At 36.0% G+C, this 17,027-nt stretch overlaps 2 protein-coding genes across 4 annotated transcripts; both read left to right on the top strand.

The window, feature by feature from the left end:
• LOC132184779 (T-complex protein 1 subunit gamma) lies at positions 1–5,254 on the top strand. 2 transcript variants are annotated; one of them, XM_059598528.2, is made up of 13 exons: positions 1–174; positions 245–306; positions 440–512; positions 706–773; positions 958–1,027; positions 1,327–1,395; positions 1,486–1,557; positions 2,510–2,583; positions 3,199–3,861; positions 3,935–4,060; positions 4,221–4,325; positions 4,420–4,494; positions 4,865–5,254. In XM_059598528.2, the coding sequence occupies exons 1-13, from the start codon at positions 150–152 to the stop codon at positions 5,051–5,053; spliced, it is 1,671 nt and encodes a 556-aa protein (XP_059454511.1). In that variant the 5' UTR covers positions 1–149; the 3' UTR covers positions 5,054–5,254. The 2 variants fall into 2 exon arrangements, with proteins under 2 accessions (XP_059454511.1, XP_059454512.1); XM_059598529.1 differs by lacking the exons at positions 1–174; positions 245–306 and having other exon boundaries at positions 706–741.
• Positions 5,255–7,304: 2,050 nt separating this feature from the next.
• Positions 7,305–16,961, top strand: LOC132184986 (chloride channel protein CLC-c). Of its 2 annotated transcripts, XM_059598794.2 has the most exons (9): positions 7,305–7,564; positions 7,680–7,718; positions 8,115–8,397; positions 11,085–11,285; positions 11,889–12,066; positions 12,518–12,780; positions 14,661–14,930; positions 15,212–16,340; positions 16,492–16,961. In XM_059598794.2, exons 3-9 carry the CDS (start codon positions 8,183–8,185, stop codon positions 16,573–16,575), a joined length of 2,340 nt encoding a protein of 779 aa, XP_059454777.1. In that variant the 5' UTR covers positions 7,305–7,564; positions 7,680–7,718; positions 8,115–8,182; the 3' UTR covers positions 16,576–16,961. The 2 variants fall into 2 exon arrangements, with proteins under 2 accessions (XP_059454777.1, XP_059454778.1); XM_059598795.2 differs by lacking the exons at positions 7,305–7,564; positions 7,680–7,718 and having other exon boundaries at positions 8,314–8,397; positions 11,085–11,191.
• Positions 16,962–17,027: the final 66 nt, after the last annotated feature.

Here is a 17,027-nt window from a genome sequence, read left to right on the forward strand (position 1 = left end):
GAAGCGTGTGTTGCGTTTAAACATTTAAGTGAGAGGCAAGGTGTGAGGTTTTCTTATTTCTCTCTAGTGTTAGGGTTTAAGTGGTAGACTGAATCGTAGAGGGAAGTAAGAAGAAGAAGAAGAAGAAGAAGAAGAAGGAGAAGAAAATCATGCACGCACCGGTGCTTGTTCTCAGTAAGTGTGATCTGCGTTTCTTTCTTTGGTTTATCTGTCCTTACTTTAAATTAATGGATTCACTGTGCAGAGGACTCTTTGAAACGCGAGTCCGGAAGCAAGGTGCAACATGCTAATATCCAGGCTTCCAAGGTGCGATATTCATTTCTTTCTTTCTTTCCGTAGCTCGCATTGTATTGTGAATTTGTGATGCTTATCATATGCGACGCCCAAGCATTTCTTGATTTTTTTCTATTTTCGTTTTGTTTAATTTATACTTGGACAGGCTGTTGCTGACATTATTCGCACAACATTGGGTCCAAGATCCATGTTGAAGATGCTACTCGATGCTGCTGGAGGTAAAAGAGTTTTTTTTTTTTTTTTTCTTTCGATACATTCATCATTATACATAATATATATGCCTTTTTTTAACGAAAGAAAAAATGGGATTTCTTTACGAATGGTAATGTCATTGCAAATCAAAGATTTTCGACAGCATTTTCTGTCTTGGCTTCTTATTTCCTTTTCTTTTTCCAACTTTGTTGCTATCAGGAATTGTGGTGACTAATGATGGAAATGCTATTTTGCGTGAGTTAGATATTGCACACCCAGCTGCAAAAGCACGCTCTCTCTCTCTCTCTTTCTCAACTGATTTACGATATTGTTCGGCATAAATTCCTTTTTTATTGCTTCTTGCTTTTTTTTTTCTTTTTTTTTTTCTTTTTTTTTTGGTACTCTCTTGGAATTCTGGTGTTCCATCGTGTCTATTCTTCTGATGTATGTTCCATTTTGTGTTGGTAGCAGTCAATGATCGAACTAAGCCGCACGCAAGATGAAGAAGTGGGAGATGGAACAACATCAGTCATCGTTCTTGGTATGTTTTGACCATACAACATCTGGACTGTCATACTCATCTTTGCAACAAATATTTCCTTTGTGGAGTGTGACAGATTGTTTTTGTCTTTTGAGTGAGTGATAAGTTTAGAGAAGTCTGTTTCTGATTGCTCCAATTTGACTTCACAGTCTCATGACATTTAGCCTGTGGGTTAATTAGCTGCGTCTATACTTGAGTGAGGAATGCAAGTGCTTGTGAAGAAGGAATCTATTTCTATGGTACAATTTATGTTAATATATTCCTTGTTTCTCACATTTGGGCTAAAAAATTTGTTGAAGCTGGTGAAATGCTCCACGTTGCAGAAGCATTTATTGACAAAAATTACCATCCTACCATTATCTGCCGAGGTAATGTTGCTAGTACTTATGATAGTTCTTTTTTGCTTGTGGCTAATCACTTTTTAGTAATGATATGTCCAAGCTTTATTTGATCTACAGCCTATAACAAAGCTCTGGAGGATGCTATTGCTGTGCTTGACCAAATTGCAATGCCCATTGATGTGAAGGACCGTAAGTTTTTCTTTTATTTTGTTTGTGTTTTAGTATTGATTTCTCAAGAATCTGTTGGTTCTCAGACCAGGATGTTCAGTTGAGAGCATACTTTGTCCATTCCTAAACCAGGAGTGAATTGCTTGATTGCCGCAATCTTCTACCGATTATGCTTTCCTTTTCCTCTTTATTGGAGGAACATATGTTACTTATGAATGACAAGTGTGTATTTTTTTCGCGCAACTGCATGTTAGATTAGTCACAGGATTTTCTGGCATATGATTTATTTTCTTTCTTATTTTTTAAAAATGTAGTCCATTCTTTTTTCTTTTTTTTTTTTCTTTTTTTTCAATTGTTATCGTAGATTGATTGTTCAACTTCTGATTTGGGCTCATTTTCAACAATCAACTTTGAAAAATTTGACATTGGGCAAGCTTGTAGAGATACAGTGATGATTCAGTTTTCTAGGTTGTATCCTTCACCTATATCAATTAGATTGAAGGATGGTTCTTGACCAATAGCATCTTCCCATCTCATAAATAAGGGATGAGGGGCTGGATCACAGTTTCAACCTCATATGCATGTGTGGCTAGTGCAAAAAAGAAGAAGAAGAAGAAGAAGAAGTAAGATTAGGATACCGAGCAATATTAGAAGCCAACTTTAGGTACTCATGCGCTTAAGTGATTAACTTGAGCAACACCTGAGTTGTTGGACAAGTAGTTGCTTCTTATTTATAACTGTCTCTAATGAGCAATAGCTAGACAAGTACGCATCTTTTGCTTTTTTTTTTCTAGGGAAGTAGTTCACATCTTATTTGTGGGAATATGCATCGTATCCATTGATGCTAGCTATCTCAATTATTGCACATGGAAGTTGTAACATTTATTTATGATGAAAAAAGCTTGTAGATTCCTTATGTAGAGCTTAGACTTGCTTTTGTATTGTGCACATAATGTATGGAATTATGTGGCAGGTGGAACAATGTTGGGGCTGGTTAAGAGCTGTATAGGCACAAAATTCACTAGTCAGTTTGGGGATCTAATTGCTGTAAGTATCTTCTATTTTTCAAGATTGTTCATGTGGGTGTCTTGATAACCATTCTTTTCTCTTTTTCTTTATTCATCTTAAGGCTTTCTAAAAATGCTTAGATCCTTTAGATGTTGCCACAAAATGTGGGTACGCCTTTGTCTTTGAGACATGCAAAATTGAGATATGTGCCTTATGCTTCAATAAAGGGGGGTAAGATGAGCTGTGGAACCTCACGTTGATGTTTATTGTTTTTCATCAAAAGATTCAAAAACTCTACTGTTAAGATTTGTGCTTCAGAGTTTTTATTTATTTATTTATTTTTATCACATCTTCCTCTCCCCTTAAATATAAAAGTCTGGATCTAAAATTCGTTATGAACTTGCATTAAAATTGCCGTGCTGTTTCCTTACTTTTTAATGTCAATAGAAGATCCTTTTGCATCCACCTAATTTCCTGCCAAGTCATTGTTATATTTCACCTGTTCCTTTTTATTTGTTTCTTTCTTCTTTTTAAAACATTGTATAAAGCATGGCCTCAGCAACCACAAATGTCTCTTTTACCATTATATGGAGACTGCATTTTAACATTATATCAGTTGTTTTAATTAATATGTTTTCTTTGGTAAACTTTCAGGATCTAGCTATAGATGCCACAACAACAGTTGGTGTTGATCTTGGGCAAGGCTTGCGCGAAGTGGATATTAAGAAGTACATTAAGGTTGAGAAGGTCCCTGGTGGACAGTTGGAAGATTCAAGAGTTCTTAAAGGAGTTATGATTAACAAAGATGTAGTTGCCCCTGGAAAAATGAGGAGAAAGATTGTCAACCCACGCATCATTCTTCTGGATTGTCCCCTCGAGTACAAAAAGGGTGAGAACCAAACAAATGCTGAACTGGTTAGAGAAGAGGATTGGGAAGTCCTGTTAAAAATGGAAGAAGAATACATTAAGAACCTTTGTGATCAGATAGTGATGTTCAAACCAGACTTAGTAATCACAGAGAAGGGTCTTAGTGATTTGGCATGCCATTATCTGTGCAAGCATGGAATCAGTGCAATCAGAAGGTTGAGGAAGACAGACAATAATAGAATAGCCAAGGCATGTGATGCCGTTATTGTGAACAGACCAGATGAATTGCTGGAGTCTGATGTTGGTACTGGAGCTGGGCTGTTTGAAGTGAAGAAAATTGGGGATGAATTTTTTGCATTCATTGTTGACTGCAAAGATCCAAAAGCTTGTACTGTACTTTTAAGAGGTGCCAGTAAGGATCTCTTGAACGAAGTGGAAAGAAACTTGCAGGTACTTAATGATGTGAGCATCAAAATTATTCTGTTTGGGTAGGACTGTGTTCTGAATCCTATTTCTATTACAGGATGCCATGTCTGTAGCAAGGAACATAATAAAAAATCCAAAACTTCTTCCTGGAGGTGGTGCTACAGAGTTAACTGTCTCTGCTACTTTAAAGCAGAAGAGTTCATCTATTGAAGGCATAGAAAAGGTGAGTGGTCGTCTCTTGTGTTGTTTGGTCACTATCATGTAAATCCAAGTCTGAAGTACTTTTAAGGACAATCATTTTTTAGTGGAAAAATTAAGGACAATCATTTTCATGATTTTGTAATGCTTATCTTAATTGTTTATGCTTTGTGGTTATAAAACAGTGGCCTTATGAAGCTGCTGCCATAGCTTTTGAGGCTATACCCCGTACTTTAGCACAGAATTGTGGGGTGAATGTGATTCGAACTATGACTGTGCTGCAAGGAAAGGTAATCATTTTTCTTCACAAGAAGATATATGGAGTTGACAAATATATTTTAAAGTACATACCTGTTCTTATTTGTTAGTCTTAAACTACTGTAGCATGCAAATGGTGAAAATGCCTGGATTGGCATAGATGGAAACACTGGAGCTGTTACTGACATGAAGGAGTGGAAGGTACGTTGAAATTGTTCTATGTGGGCTTTTGTTCTTGTGTTGTTTGGTGTAATTTCTTTCAATCACTAGAAATCCAAGGGTAACAGAAGCAATGTCTTTTTTTTTTTTTTTTTGTTCTAAATCTAGTGTATGGACCACAAACTTATCTGAAATGGTTCATTAATTTCCCGAAATAATCACTTGTAGCAAATTGTTTCAGATGATATGGAATGATGGAACTTGATATCTTATTCGTTAATATTTTAATTTAATATAGTATTATAAACCAAGTTTTTTTATTTTTTGGAGGAATATAAACCAAGTTCTGTGTGTTTTGCTTTCAAATATGCTAGTGAATGAAGCGTATGTTTACTTATTCAAATATTGTCAGATTTGGGATGCCTACAACGTGAAGGCGCAAACCTTTAAGACAGCCATAGAAGCTGCATGCATGCTTCTTAGGATTGATGACATTGTCAGTGGGATCAAGAAGAAGCAGCCCCCTGGTTCCCAGGCTCCATCAAAGCCTAAGATTGAGACTGAAGCAGATGCTGACAATGAGCAAATACTCCCTGACTAGGCATGAGAACAGTCAAACCGACTATGTTTTTTAAAGTATTTTGTAGGAAGAAGCAGTTGGTAGGGTTTTGTTGGGCTTTGACTTGAATGCCCTGAAAATTTTGGATCCTTGCATGTACTGTTGTTTGAAACCTCTGGTCTGTTATGGGAGCAATTGTGAACTTGTACTTAAACAATTTAATTGTGATTTCTTTCATGAACAGCATCAGTATTGTTGATGGCTTCTCCTGTCTATGCGTTTTTTGGGGTAAAACCAGTTAGTGTTAGTGTTACTATTGACAAGGTTGCATATATGGCGGAAAATGAATCCCCAGTTTAGTCGACTGTAGTGTTGTTTAAGGTCGGTCCAGGCTCAGAGCTGACATCAGTATACTGAGCCTAATTTTTGCTCTCTCAAGTTATATAAAGATTTGGGCTCTACCGGAGTTTGAGCTCTACTTTTTGTGATATTATAATTTGTTGACGTGTGACTGCATTCAAAGTTGGTGGGGACCATTGCTTTTTCCTTTTGGGAGGTGGAGACCCTTTTACGAATCATACTAGGAGTAGTAAAATAAAACTCCTTCATTGACTTGTAAGAGGAGAGAAAAGGCAACCGACCTTCATGCTTATAAAAGCATGTTTTTGGTCCTCTTGTTAGGGTGTGCGAAAAACACCAACAGAGCAGCACAAGTGTATTTGTGGGCTGCTGTTTGAAGAGCAGCAGAACAGAGCCGCATAGTGGGCTGCTGTAGGTATTAGAAAAACACCACTTAGTGCTTTCTTTCAGTTGTGGGATCGCATATGTTGGAGACGCCGCAAGCAAGAAAAAGACTAGAGTGAGTGTACGCTGCAGAGTGAGAAAAAATACAGAGAGGCCAGCCACCACATTGGATCCCAGCAAAAGAAGAAGAAGTTGTATTTTTGTCTTTTGTTTTCTCTTTAGGGATTAATCTCCCTAAATCTCTATTGTATGATAGTGAAATTTTGGTGTATTGGGGTTTTGGGGTATGAGTGATTTTTTCTCTATTATATTTTTATACTCCATCTTTCATAGTGAATTTTTTCGTAATCGCCTTCGCCAGCGGACGTTCCTCACATTGAGAGAACCACTTAAATCTTGGTGTTATTTTGAGTGTGATTGTTCTCGCCTTATTTAACTGTAATTGTGATCGTGTGTTTTTTGCACATCATAATTGATAAATTAAAAAATTAAAAATTAAAAAAATTAAAAAAAAATTAAGTGGATTGTCAATGACACATGGCAATTAGAGCAAGGTTTTGCGACGGTTGTAGTCTCTTTATCATCATAAGCAAGTTCAATACTTTGGAGCTATAACGGATTAATGTTATTTTTCACACTAATTTTTTATGTTAATCACTTGAAAAAAAAAAAAAAAAAAAGAAAGATAAACTACTTAAAACATACTACTTTAGTCGATGTGAAATGCATAGCATTATTCTTATAAGAAAAATGCTAGACTTACAAATAAAAGTTATAAAAAAACTTTTACAACACGATGTGGTACAATATAATTAGGTTTCTCAAAAGTTGATTTTATCTCATTTTCAATCATGTTGTAAAAGTTTTTTTTTTTTGTTGTAAAATTTATTTAAAAGCCTAGCATTCCTCTATTTATAAAAAAAAAATAGGGATGGCTAAATCATCCCATAATAGTTCTTTTGTAAATCATATGGAAAATTCATAATGAAAATGCTGCTCAACATTTTCAAATGTCTATCTTCTGGCATTTTTGTCTACACGACACATTTGCATCTACTTGTTTTTTTAAAAAAAAGCAAAAAACAAAAAGAACGCTAAAGAGATGAACACTTGAGATATGAATCATGAAAATGCTTCTTTTTTTTTTTTTTTTTCAAGTGAAATGTAGAAAGATCTTTTACCTCCCCTACGAAACTTAGTCCAATATTTTCTTTTTCTTTTTCTTTTTTATTTTTTAATATGAGGGATATAATTATTTTTCAATGTTATGCATTTGTTAAAAAATAGTAACGGGAATCTTGAATTACAAATTTTTAAAGCACGACTATTGATTTATTAAATTAAAAATTAAAGATCTCAACCCAGATAAAGATATAGGCAGCTGTTCTGATTTGATAAAAAGAGGAGAGAGGGAGCTCAGGCGTGCAGGCAACAACTATCACAAATTCACAATCAATTAATCAAACAAGGGGGTTCACATATCATGCATTTTATATTTTTTTATCTGAAAAATTACTTCACCAATTCGTGTTAAAAACAGCAAAGACCCGTAAAAGTTGGATTTTTGAGTTTTTTTTTAAGGTTTTAGGTTTCATCATCTAAAATTCAACATTTGGAAATATTCTACGTCTTCTATAGTTCTATTTGGGTTGCCGTCTTTCCGAGCTTCCCCCACGCAAGCCAATACTCCAAAGTCTCTTCTCTCTCTGTCTCTCGCACGCAACACTTGCTCTGCATGTGGCGTCTTAGAATTGGACTAGAACAACATCGCCGCCTTGTTCTTTTCTTCAAAAAGCCGCCAACGTATATGTATGGTCAATAGCAACCGCTGTGGGCCAATTTTATTTTTTCATCCATTCTACTTTTTGTATGTGTTTGCAAGATCCCGTGAATGCTCCCGAAAGTGATGTTTCCTTTGAATCAGGGTCACCGTGATTTGAAGATGCGTAGATTTTGTTGAGTTGTAAGTACCCATCACTTTATTTTCTCTCCCTCTCTTTTGTTCATTCGTGGATGTTGCTCTCTCTTCTCTTTGTTCTTATATTTGTCTACTCTTATTTCGAAAATTTTATTGCTCTGCTTAATTTCCTGGGAGCTGTTGGGATCATTATCTCCTTTAACTCTTCTCAGTTACATATTTGCACTACTCGTTTTTGTCATTCCATCTTTAGACGGCATTGCATATGCATCTTTCTTTTCATTAAATCAAGAGCTATCAACTATATATTCGTGATAATTACTTTCCTCAAGTTGTAGATCTTGTTCGGCAGGGTATATGGATATTGTTTGTAGTTAATTTTCGATGTGCCAACTGAGTTTTTTCAAGCATGATTAGGATTTTTGTGGATTGTGCTTGCAGGTAGACACAACAATTAAGTATAATAGTAAGTTGCGGAAAAAGCTCAACCGAGTGTCGACAGTGAGTAAATGGATCAAGAAAATATTATGAACCACGGTGATGATGTGCATGACATTGAAAATGAGGGTCTGTGGGATGGGAAGGAGATTAAGAGGTACTTGTCAGAGGTATCTGACAAAAACATAACATACAAAGAACCATTTTTGGTGAAAAGGACGAACACCACCTCTCAGATTGCCATTGTTGGTGCCAATGTTTGCCCCATTGAGAGCCTCGACTATGAGTAAGCAACCCCAATTGCTCCTTCTGTTTTTTATTTATTTATTTTTTTAAAAAAAAAAAAAAAATTAACGTGCAAAACAAGTTATTTGAAGCCCATATATATATATTGCTACCAGTATGCACATATATAACATAACCACATTAAACCCATTGCTTCAACAATTTTAACAAAAGGTGAATATAAATGGTCTTCGTCACCTGAAGTTCGAGTCACAAGTAATATAACTTGAGTGGAGGTAGCTTTGAATATAACACTCCAAATTTCATGGATATGTGTTAAGTCTCATATTTGGTGGGTGAATTGTGACAGTGTTGTATATGTGCTAAGTCTTACATTGGTTATTTACTAAGCGGAATTGGGTTTTATAAGTTGATTCCTAGTAACTTCGTTACTTTGACTAATCTTTTTGAAGTATAACACAAATGTGGCTAGCGTTTCTTTAGGTTGTAACATTGAAGGCAATAATATTCATTAAAGTTTGAATTTGATTATTGAGGAGATCCTAAGGTTCTTCACCTATAACGAGCAGATTGGTCCCTAATTATTAGGACTATTAAGAATTCACAAAGAGGACTCGTTCAAATTTGTAGATGAATTCCACTAAAATGGTGCTGTTTATTGATGTACCAGTTCCCAAGAAGAAGATTCCTTTTTCATTTCTTGTTTATTTTAGCGGTATTGTGCTAAATAGGATCATCAGCAAACTGAACCAGTGAGCCTCAAAGCCAGATATATGCAGAAATTTTTTGGTCTTTAAAATTGAAAGTATTTAAAGGGTTTTTTTATGTCTGGGGGGAAGTAGGGTAATAATTACTTGGATAATTTGGATGTTGTCATTGACCTTAATTTGGGGAGGACTAGGGTTAAGAAATGTGAGATTGACGGAGAAAGCTTGATAATTAAGCGGCCATGAATTTTTCTAAGAGAGCATTGGCTCCAGCACTCCAGAATTAAAAAGTGTCCTATTAGAAACTGATTGCTGCCGAATTGGCAGTTCAAGAAGATCATGAAGGTCCTTGAACAGTCATTTCAAAGGGCTGTCTTTTTCAGTTCTCTTACTTTTTTATTTTCATCGTTGGGAAGGGATCTTAAATTTCTATTTATAGAGAATTTGTGGTTGGGTTTCCATATTTTTTGAAGCTCTTCCTTGTCTTTTTAGAAACTAGAGGCTTATGTTATGATCTATTGGATTTTTTGGTACTTAAATCTGTGTGTGTTCATATGGATGGAGATCTAATGAAGTTTCTTGAGTTCTCTTCTTCAAGTTTTGGAAGTTATTGATTTGCACTCTGGATGAGACTGTTGTTATTTTCGAAAATAGTGCCTTGATTACCTCTAAATCTTTCTTCCACTGTCTTCATAACAACTTGAACTCAGTTTGTCTTCATCCAAGATTGATTTTTTTTTTTTTTTTTTTTCCTGAGATCACCCAACATTGGTTTTGGGAGGCCAAAGTTCCTCTCCAAGTTGAGGGATGGTTTCTTGTGCATGAAAAGAAAAATAATGACAAAATGCTTCAACTTAGGACATCTAACAAGACCCTTAGCACATTTGTGTGATGTGCAAGGAGTGGGAATTAATAATTATTTTGTTGTTTTATTGCCAGTTTCCTGTTCCCCTTGCTAGAGGTTGCCATCCTGGCTGCTGTTTTGTGGGTCTTGAAGAATATTTAGCTTTATTGTTTATTTTCTCTGTAAAGAAGGGGCAAAGATTTAAGAACTAGTGGTATGCTAGCGACTTTGTGGATGAATTAGAATGAGAGAGATGCTAGTATATTATAGGATACAGAAACCATGCTGGACTGAATTTTCTTGGAAGATCTATGTGACGCATTAGCTCGAGGTGTGAGTCAATTCCTGCTGAACAGTGATTTGCTTCTTATTTCTTGGGTTTCATGGTCCGTGGCTCTATTTTTCTTTGTGAAATTGTAAGCTAGGTTTGGATCCTAGATGTGCCTTTAGCACTTTTCATTAATAGGTACATTTCTTGGCCAAAAGTGGGGCTTCTACCCGACAATTTTCAGGGGTCATTACTATCCTCGTCTTTTTTTTTTCTGAGCTATTTGCCTTATTAATTAGTTTTGGGTTTTGTTGAGTTGGTTTAAGTCTTTTTGTGTTATTTTGAAGCATTCCCATCCTTTATCTTTGTATTTCTTTCATTCAATCAATAAAACTTGTTTCTTGAAAAAAGGGAAGAAAACGTAAAGGAAGAAGAGATAATCTGACTGTGATTTTAAGTTCATAGTGCAGTGCCCAACTGGTTGTTTTGGGTACTATATGGTGCTTTATTATGCACCATATAGAGTTTTACTTCAAAAAAAAATGCATTTTAAGCAGTATTTGCTATATTGCAAGCTATTACATAGATGTGTCTCTGTTTCCAGCCATGTCTTTTTTCTGATTTCAATTTAGTGTCTTTTATGTGGCTAGGTGTGTAGGCCTTTGATGTAGCTACTTATATTTATTTCTCATCTTTGCATACAAATAATTTCTTCTTTTTTTTTCCCATGTTTTTCTGTGTAACAATTGCATTTACAAGTTTTTTGATCATGTCACAATTCCATTTCCATGCTGACCAGAACGACACATCGAAACTTTAGGAATTATCTCAGTTTTATCCAAGAGTCTGTTTCTATATTGACTGAAGGCTAAGATGATAAGAGAATTTACTTTTTTGTTCTATTTCAGGATTGTTGAAAATGAATTATTTAAGCAGGACTGGAGGTCAAGGAAGAAGGTTCAGATATTTCAGTACGTTTTACTCAAATGGGCATTTGCACTTCTTATTGGGCTAGGTACTGGAATAGTTGGCTTCTTCAATAATATTGCAGTCGAGAACATAGCTGGTTTCAAGTTGCTGCTGACTAGTGGTCTCATGTCTGAGCACAAGTGAGACTACTCCTGCATCAAAAGCTGCTATAAGTTCTTTGTATTCAACTTTATCTGAATAAAGTGACATATTTCAGATATATATGCTACTTGTATCTACTCTACTTGGACTAGGATTTCCTAATTTTTTTTTTTAAAAAAAAAAAAACACTAAAGAAACTGGGACACTTAGCTGTAATGTACTAAAACAAATTATTATGAGGACCCAAAAAATCAAAATAAGACTAACGGGTCACTGTTTGAGCCCATTCCTGTAGATCTTGAAATCAGACAAATATGCCTGGTCTCCAGAAACTAAGAAAACATGAACTGCCGACATATGACTAGAAAATTTCAAGTGGGCCTTGCATTGGTTGTAAACCAAATTTCTAAGATTTTTTATGTATTTGGATTTACTTTCCATGAACTTCTTGCTGCCTGTATCAATCTCCCTTCTCTCCATAAACCAAAGAGTATTAATCCACAAAATTTTTGCAACTGCTGCATTGGAAGATTCCTGAGAGCAGTGTCGTACCTTCTCATTCTGATGGGACACATTTCTTAATTTTTAATTATATGTGCATGAGAGATAATAACATTGACACTAAAGTGGTTCCAGTGCAGATATTACAAGGCTTTTACAGCATATGCTGGTTGCAATGTGGTTTTAGCTGCCGCTGCTGCAGTTCTTTGTGCTTTCATTGCTCCAGCGGCAGCAGGTTCTGGTATTCCTGAGGTGAAAGCCTATCTCAATGGCGTGGATGCTTATTCAATGCTAGCTCCAAGCACTCTCTTTGTAAAGGTGAATGGACGTCTGTGTTCCCTCTCTCTACTAACATGAATGGAAACAAAATGGAAATTCAAGATCTTTCCTTACACAATAGAGGCTTAGCAAAAGGCGAACATCTATTGAGAAGCTTGGATCACCTGTTTGTGTACAGACAGAGGTTTAAATCAATTCAACTAATCCTTAATTTTCATTAAATTGAGGCCAAATATTGATCTCATCAATTAAACAGTACCATCACATGTAATTTTTACCCTATCTATGATCATACTTTCTATCAGCTCTGTATTTTATGTAATATCTCTCTTCACTATTACCTGCATTACTTAACATCTCTCTCCATCTCTTTTCACTTGAGATAGGTTTGAATAGTGAAACAAAATTATTAGTTTGAGATAACTCCTTATACTTTTAAGGACAAAGAAATTCAAGCATTTCTCTTATGTTCATAACTTTGATTTTGCAGATTTTTGGCTCCATTCTTGGTGTTTCTGCTGGCTTTGTGGTGGGTAAAGAAGGGCCTATGGTACACACAGGTGCTTGCATAGCCAATTTACTTGGGCAAGGTGGTTCTCGCAAGTACCATTTAACTTGGACATGGCTAAGATACTTCAAAAATGACCGGGACCGACGAGACATGATCACTTGTGGTGCGGCTGCTGGTGTAGCTGCTGCCTTTCGTGCTCCAGTTGGTGGTGTCCTGTTTGCCCTAGAAGAGGCAGCTTCATGGTCTCTCTCTCTCTCTCTCTCTCTCTCTAGTGCACCTTGCTTTTTTTGATGAATGACTTAAATCTTTCATACATTAACAATGAACATTTGTTTTTTTCTGTTTCTTTCCCGTGTTTATTTACATGATTCTTCCCCAATCTTGAAACAATGGCAATCATTTTCATATGTTGTATGTGGATAAAAGGTCCATGACTAGGAAGTTATAGAGCTCTGTTAGATGACTTGTTTACTAGAAGTACTTATAAACTTAATTTGATGGTTCAAGAAGGAACAACTTTGAAATTCTTCTCCATCGAAACAGATGGCACTGCACACTCCCACAGGCACTGAAATAAAAACCCACTAGGAATACTGAAATTCTTAACTTACGATGTCTTTTGACTTGTTTTAGTGAGTTTTGATAAGTTTTGGGTTACAAAAATATATGGGAAAACTTCAAAAAACCCCTCCGAACTTTCACTCGTTTTGACACTACCCCTCAAAGTTTAAAAACTCTAAATTAACAGTATCCAACTTTCAATTACCCCATTCCGTTAGGATTTTCTTAATTTTTTTTCAAAATTCCCATAATACCCCTGTTTTTTCTTTACAAAAAAAAAATAAAAATTGCAAAGATGTTTTTTTATAAAAATAAAATAAAAGTCGGAATCTTTACAATTTTTTATTTTATTTTTTCTAATAAAAAAATATGGGTATTTTTTAAATTTTGACAAGATTTAACGAAAATTCTAATAGAATGGGGTAATTGAAAGTTCGATACTCTTAATTGAGAGTTTTTTAACTTAAGGGGAGTACTTTCAAAATGCGTGAAAGTTCAAAGGGGTTTTGTGAAATTTTCCCAAAATATATCTCTCGACGGAAATGTCTTGGTGAGAGTTACTTAAGAAGGATATATAAGGCAATGGATATACCAATATTGTATATTACATCATATGGTGTAAGGAATCAACATGTAATGTTTTGTATTTCATTTTTTTTTGTTTGAAAATTGGTCTCCTTGGGTTTGTTAAATTTATAATATTAAATTTTAGAGTGGTTTAGATTTTACGAAAGGGATATATTTTGGACTTGCTTTTTTACATTTTTATATCTTCAGCTCTAGGTAGTAATGTGTCCATGAAATTTAATTGTTAAGCTAGTCAAATCATACATTTTGTTATGCAATCAATTGTACTATGATATTCTTTTTGAGTATATCTGCATCTTTATGTTTTCAAATAGCTTTTACCCACACATGAAATGATGAAATGTACTCACTCTGTTATACCATATTCTGAACTGGTACTTAGTAGATTGCCTCCCCATTCCAGACCATGTCATCCAATATAATTGGGTGTATGCACCCAAAGCATCTAAAACTGATCATTCGCTAGTATAAATTTAATTTTAACAAGTTTTGCCTCATGATCACAAGGTTTTCCATGCATGCCATCTATTTCAGCTGTTCCATAGCATTTGCAAAATGTTTTTGTGACATTTGCTGCTGGGCGTCCATAAAAATGAACTCAGTAATCAAATCAAGAAAATTTTCTTTTCCAAATAAACTATGGAAAAGACAGCAATCAGAATGCTGGTATTTAAATCCATTGTAGCAGGGGCAGAACTGTGTTGTTCCTATTGGGGACAGAATTTTGTTAATCGAATTTGGCCCTGAATCCATTATCATTTTGTATTAATGCTCTCACTTTGCACCAACCCCCCCCCACCCCAGCGGAAGTTTCCTGTCCTTGTTGTAACCCTGTTTGATTCGATAGCAAGACATTCTGCTGAGGTGGAAAATTTTAGCTTTATACATTTAAGCTTTGTTTGGGCTTCTGTTAACATTAACATGTCTTGTAATTTCTGAAAACCCAAGTGCTTCTTCTTTGCCCTTGCTTCAGGTGGCGGAGTGCTCTTCTTTGGAGGACATTTTTCACAACAGCAGTAGTCGCCATAGTTTTGAGAGCTTTCATACAATATTGTTCCACAGGAAAATGTGGGCTATTTGGCCAAGGAGGTCTTATAATGTATGATGTCAGTTCTGCCACGTCAACATATAGTGGCCCAGATATATTAGCAGTAATCTTCCTAGGAATTATTGGAGGCATTCTTGGAAGCATATATAACTATTTTGTGGACAAGGTCCTTCGTACGTATAGCATCATCAACGAGTATGTTTTCCTATTCAATTATTTTTGTTGGCAATGGTTTACTCACATAAGAAGTACAGATGGTAACATGAAAGCGTAGTTGGTAAAATGAAAGCATTACAAGCATTTATGCTTCCTTATCATCATCAATTTGTTTTTTTGTAACTTTGTTTTTGATAAACCATGTCACTATGCCAACTCCATTGGGGCAGCCAAAGTTGACCAGAGGCTTTGACTTAAATAAAAAATGATTTTGTTCTTATACCAATTCTTACTTCCCACTCTTTCTCCTGCTGCTGCAGAAGAGGTGCTGTTTCCAAGATCTTACTAGTTATCGCCATCTCCCTCTTGACATCGTGTTGTTCTTTTGGGCTGCCATGGCTTGCAAAGTGCATCTCTTGCCCCACAGACCTGACAGTGAGCTGCCCCACCGTTGGTGAATCTGGAAACTATAAAGGCTTCCAGTGCCCGACAGGGTACTACAACGACCTTGCCTCCCTCTTTCTAAACACTAATGATGATGCCATTCGCAACCTATTCAGCACTAGTACCAAGAATGAATTTCATATCTCCAGTCTTTTCATCTTCTTTGGTGCTATCTACTGCCTTGGAATTATCACTTATGGCATTGCTATTCCCGCTGGTCTCTTTATCCCTGTCATACTAGCTGGAGCTTCCTATGGTCGTCTTGTTGGGAGATTGTTTGAATCAATCTCTACCCTTGACATGGGTCTCTATGCCCTTCTTGGAGCTGCATCCTTTCTTGGTGGAACCATGAGAATGACAGTTTCCCTGTGTGTTATATTGCTTGAGCTCACCAATGATTTATTATTGCTTCCCCTTGTTATGTTGGTTCTTCTAATCTCAAAAACTGTGGCTGATAACTTCAACAAGGGTGTCTATGACCAAATACTGAAAATAAAGGGATTGCCTTACTTGGATGCCCATGCAGAACCTTACATGAAGCATTTGGTTGCACGTGACGTTGTTTCGGGTCCATTGATCACCTTTTCTGGTGTTGAAAAGGTGGGGAACATATTACATGCTTTGAAAACAACAGGGCATAATGGGTTCCCCGTGATTGATGAACCGCCTTTCTCAGATGCACCAGAATTGTGCGGGGTTGTTTTGAGGTCTCATTTGCTAGTTTTGCTGAAGGGAAAGAATTTTTCAAAGGATAGGGTGGTTACTGGAGCTGATGTGTTTCAAAGATTTGCTGCATTTGATTTTTCCAAGGCAGGGTCTGGTAAGGGAATCAAACTTGAGGATCTAGATATTGAAGAGGAAGAGATGGAGATGTATGTTGATCTTCATCCTATCACCAATGCATCTCCATACACAGTGGTCGAGACGATGTCGCTGGCCAAAGCCGCAATTCTCTTTCGGCAACTTGGTCTCAGGCACATGTGTGTTGTACCAAAGAGCCAAGGGGTAAGCTTCTCTCTCTCTCTCTCTTGATGATTAGTTTGTAGTAGATGATGAAAGATTGAAACTCAGGCCCTCTTGATGGAACTGCCTTTCAGTGACATTTTATAACAAAGTTGTATTTGTACTGACTGTTTTCTTTTTGAATACATTGCAGAGGCCTCCAATTGTTGGTATTCTGACACGGCATGACTTCATGCGAGAGCACATATTGGGACTCAATCCTCAATACAACGAGTAGATCAACTGAATGGTCGTGTGTCATGTTACAAGTTCTAGTGTTGGATTCTATACATACTTGTATCATGCTCGTGACGACTTTATTTTAAAGCCAAATATGCTCGTTCGTATTATAGTTGTACAGATATTGGCGAGGAAATTTGAGTCTTCTAAAAGCCATGAGAATCAGATTGAGGACAAACGTATAGGAGTCTTCTGGATAGACGCATTTGAAACACCACGAGAAACGCACGTGTCTTATAATTCGAAAGAATTTATGTAAACTTATAATGTTCCACTTAGCCATTTTATAACGTAGAATTAATGTTAATTTGGCTAGCTAAAACAAGTTCGAATCTAAAGCTCGAGTTCAAACTTGATAGATTTTATCCAAAGGGTTTTTTTTTTTTTTTTTTTTTTGATGATATCAAATTTCACACTTCCTAATTAGGTTGAGTCTTTCCTGCAAATTAA

Source organism: Corylus avellana, chromosome 7 (genome assembly GCF_965113065.1).
Source record: "Corylus avellana chromosome 7, dhCorAvel1.hap1.2, whole genome shotgun sequence".
NCBI classification, from domain to species: domain Eukaryota; kingdom Viridiplantae; phylum Streptophyta; class Magnoliopsida; order Fagales; family Betulaceae; genus Corylus; species Corylus avellana.

Excerpts from the sequence above, each read along its gene's own strand:
- LOC132184779 (XM_059598528.2), top strand. The coding sequence starts at position 150 with ATGCACGCACCGGTGCTTGTTCTCA. Across the intron at positions 307-439 it reads CTAATATCCAGGCTTCCAAG|GCTGTTGCTGACATTATTCG; the intron begins GTGCGATATTCA and ends ATACTTGGACAG. Across the intron at positions 774-957 it reads TTGCACACCCAGCTGCAAAA|TCAATGATCGAACTAAGCCG; the intron begins GCACGCTCTCTC and ends TGTTGGTAGCAG.
- LOC132184986 (XM_059598794.2), top strand. The coding sequence starts at position 8,183 with ATGGATCAAGAAAATATTATGAACCACGGTGATGATGTGCATGACATT. Across the intron at positions 12,067-12,517 it reads CAAGCACTCTCTTTGTAAAG|ATTTTTGGCTCCATTCTTGG; the intron begins GTGAATGGACGT and ends TTGATTTTGCAG. Across the intron at positions 12,781-14,660 it reads CTAGAAGAGGCAGCTTCATG|GTGGCGGAGTGCTCTTCTTT; the intron begins GTCTCTCTCTCT and ends CCCTTGCTTCAG.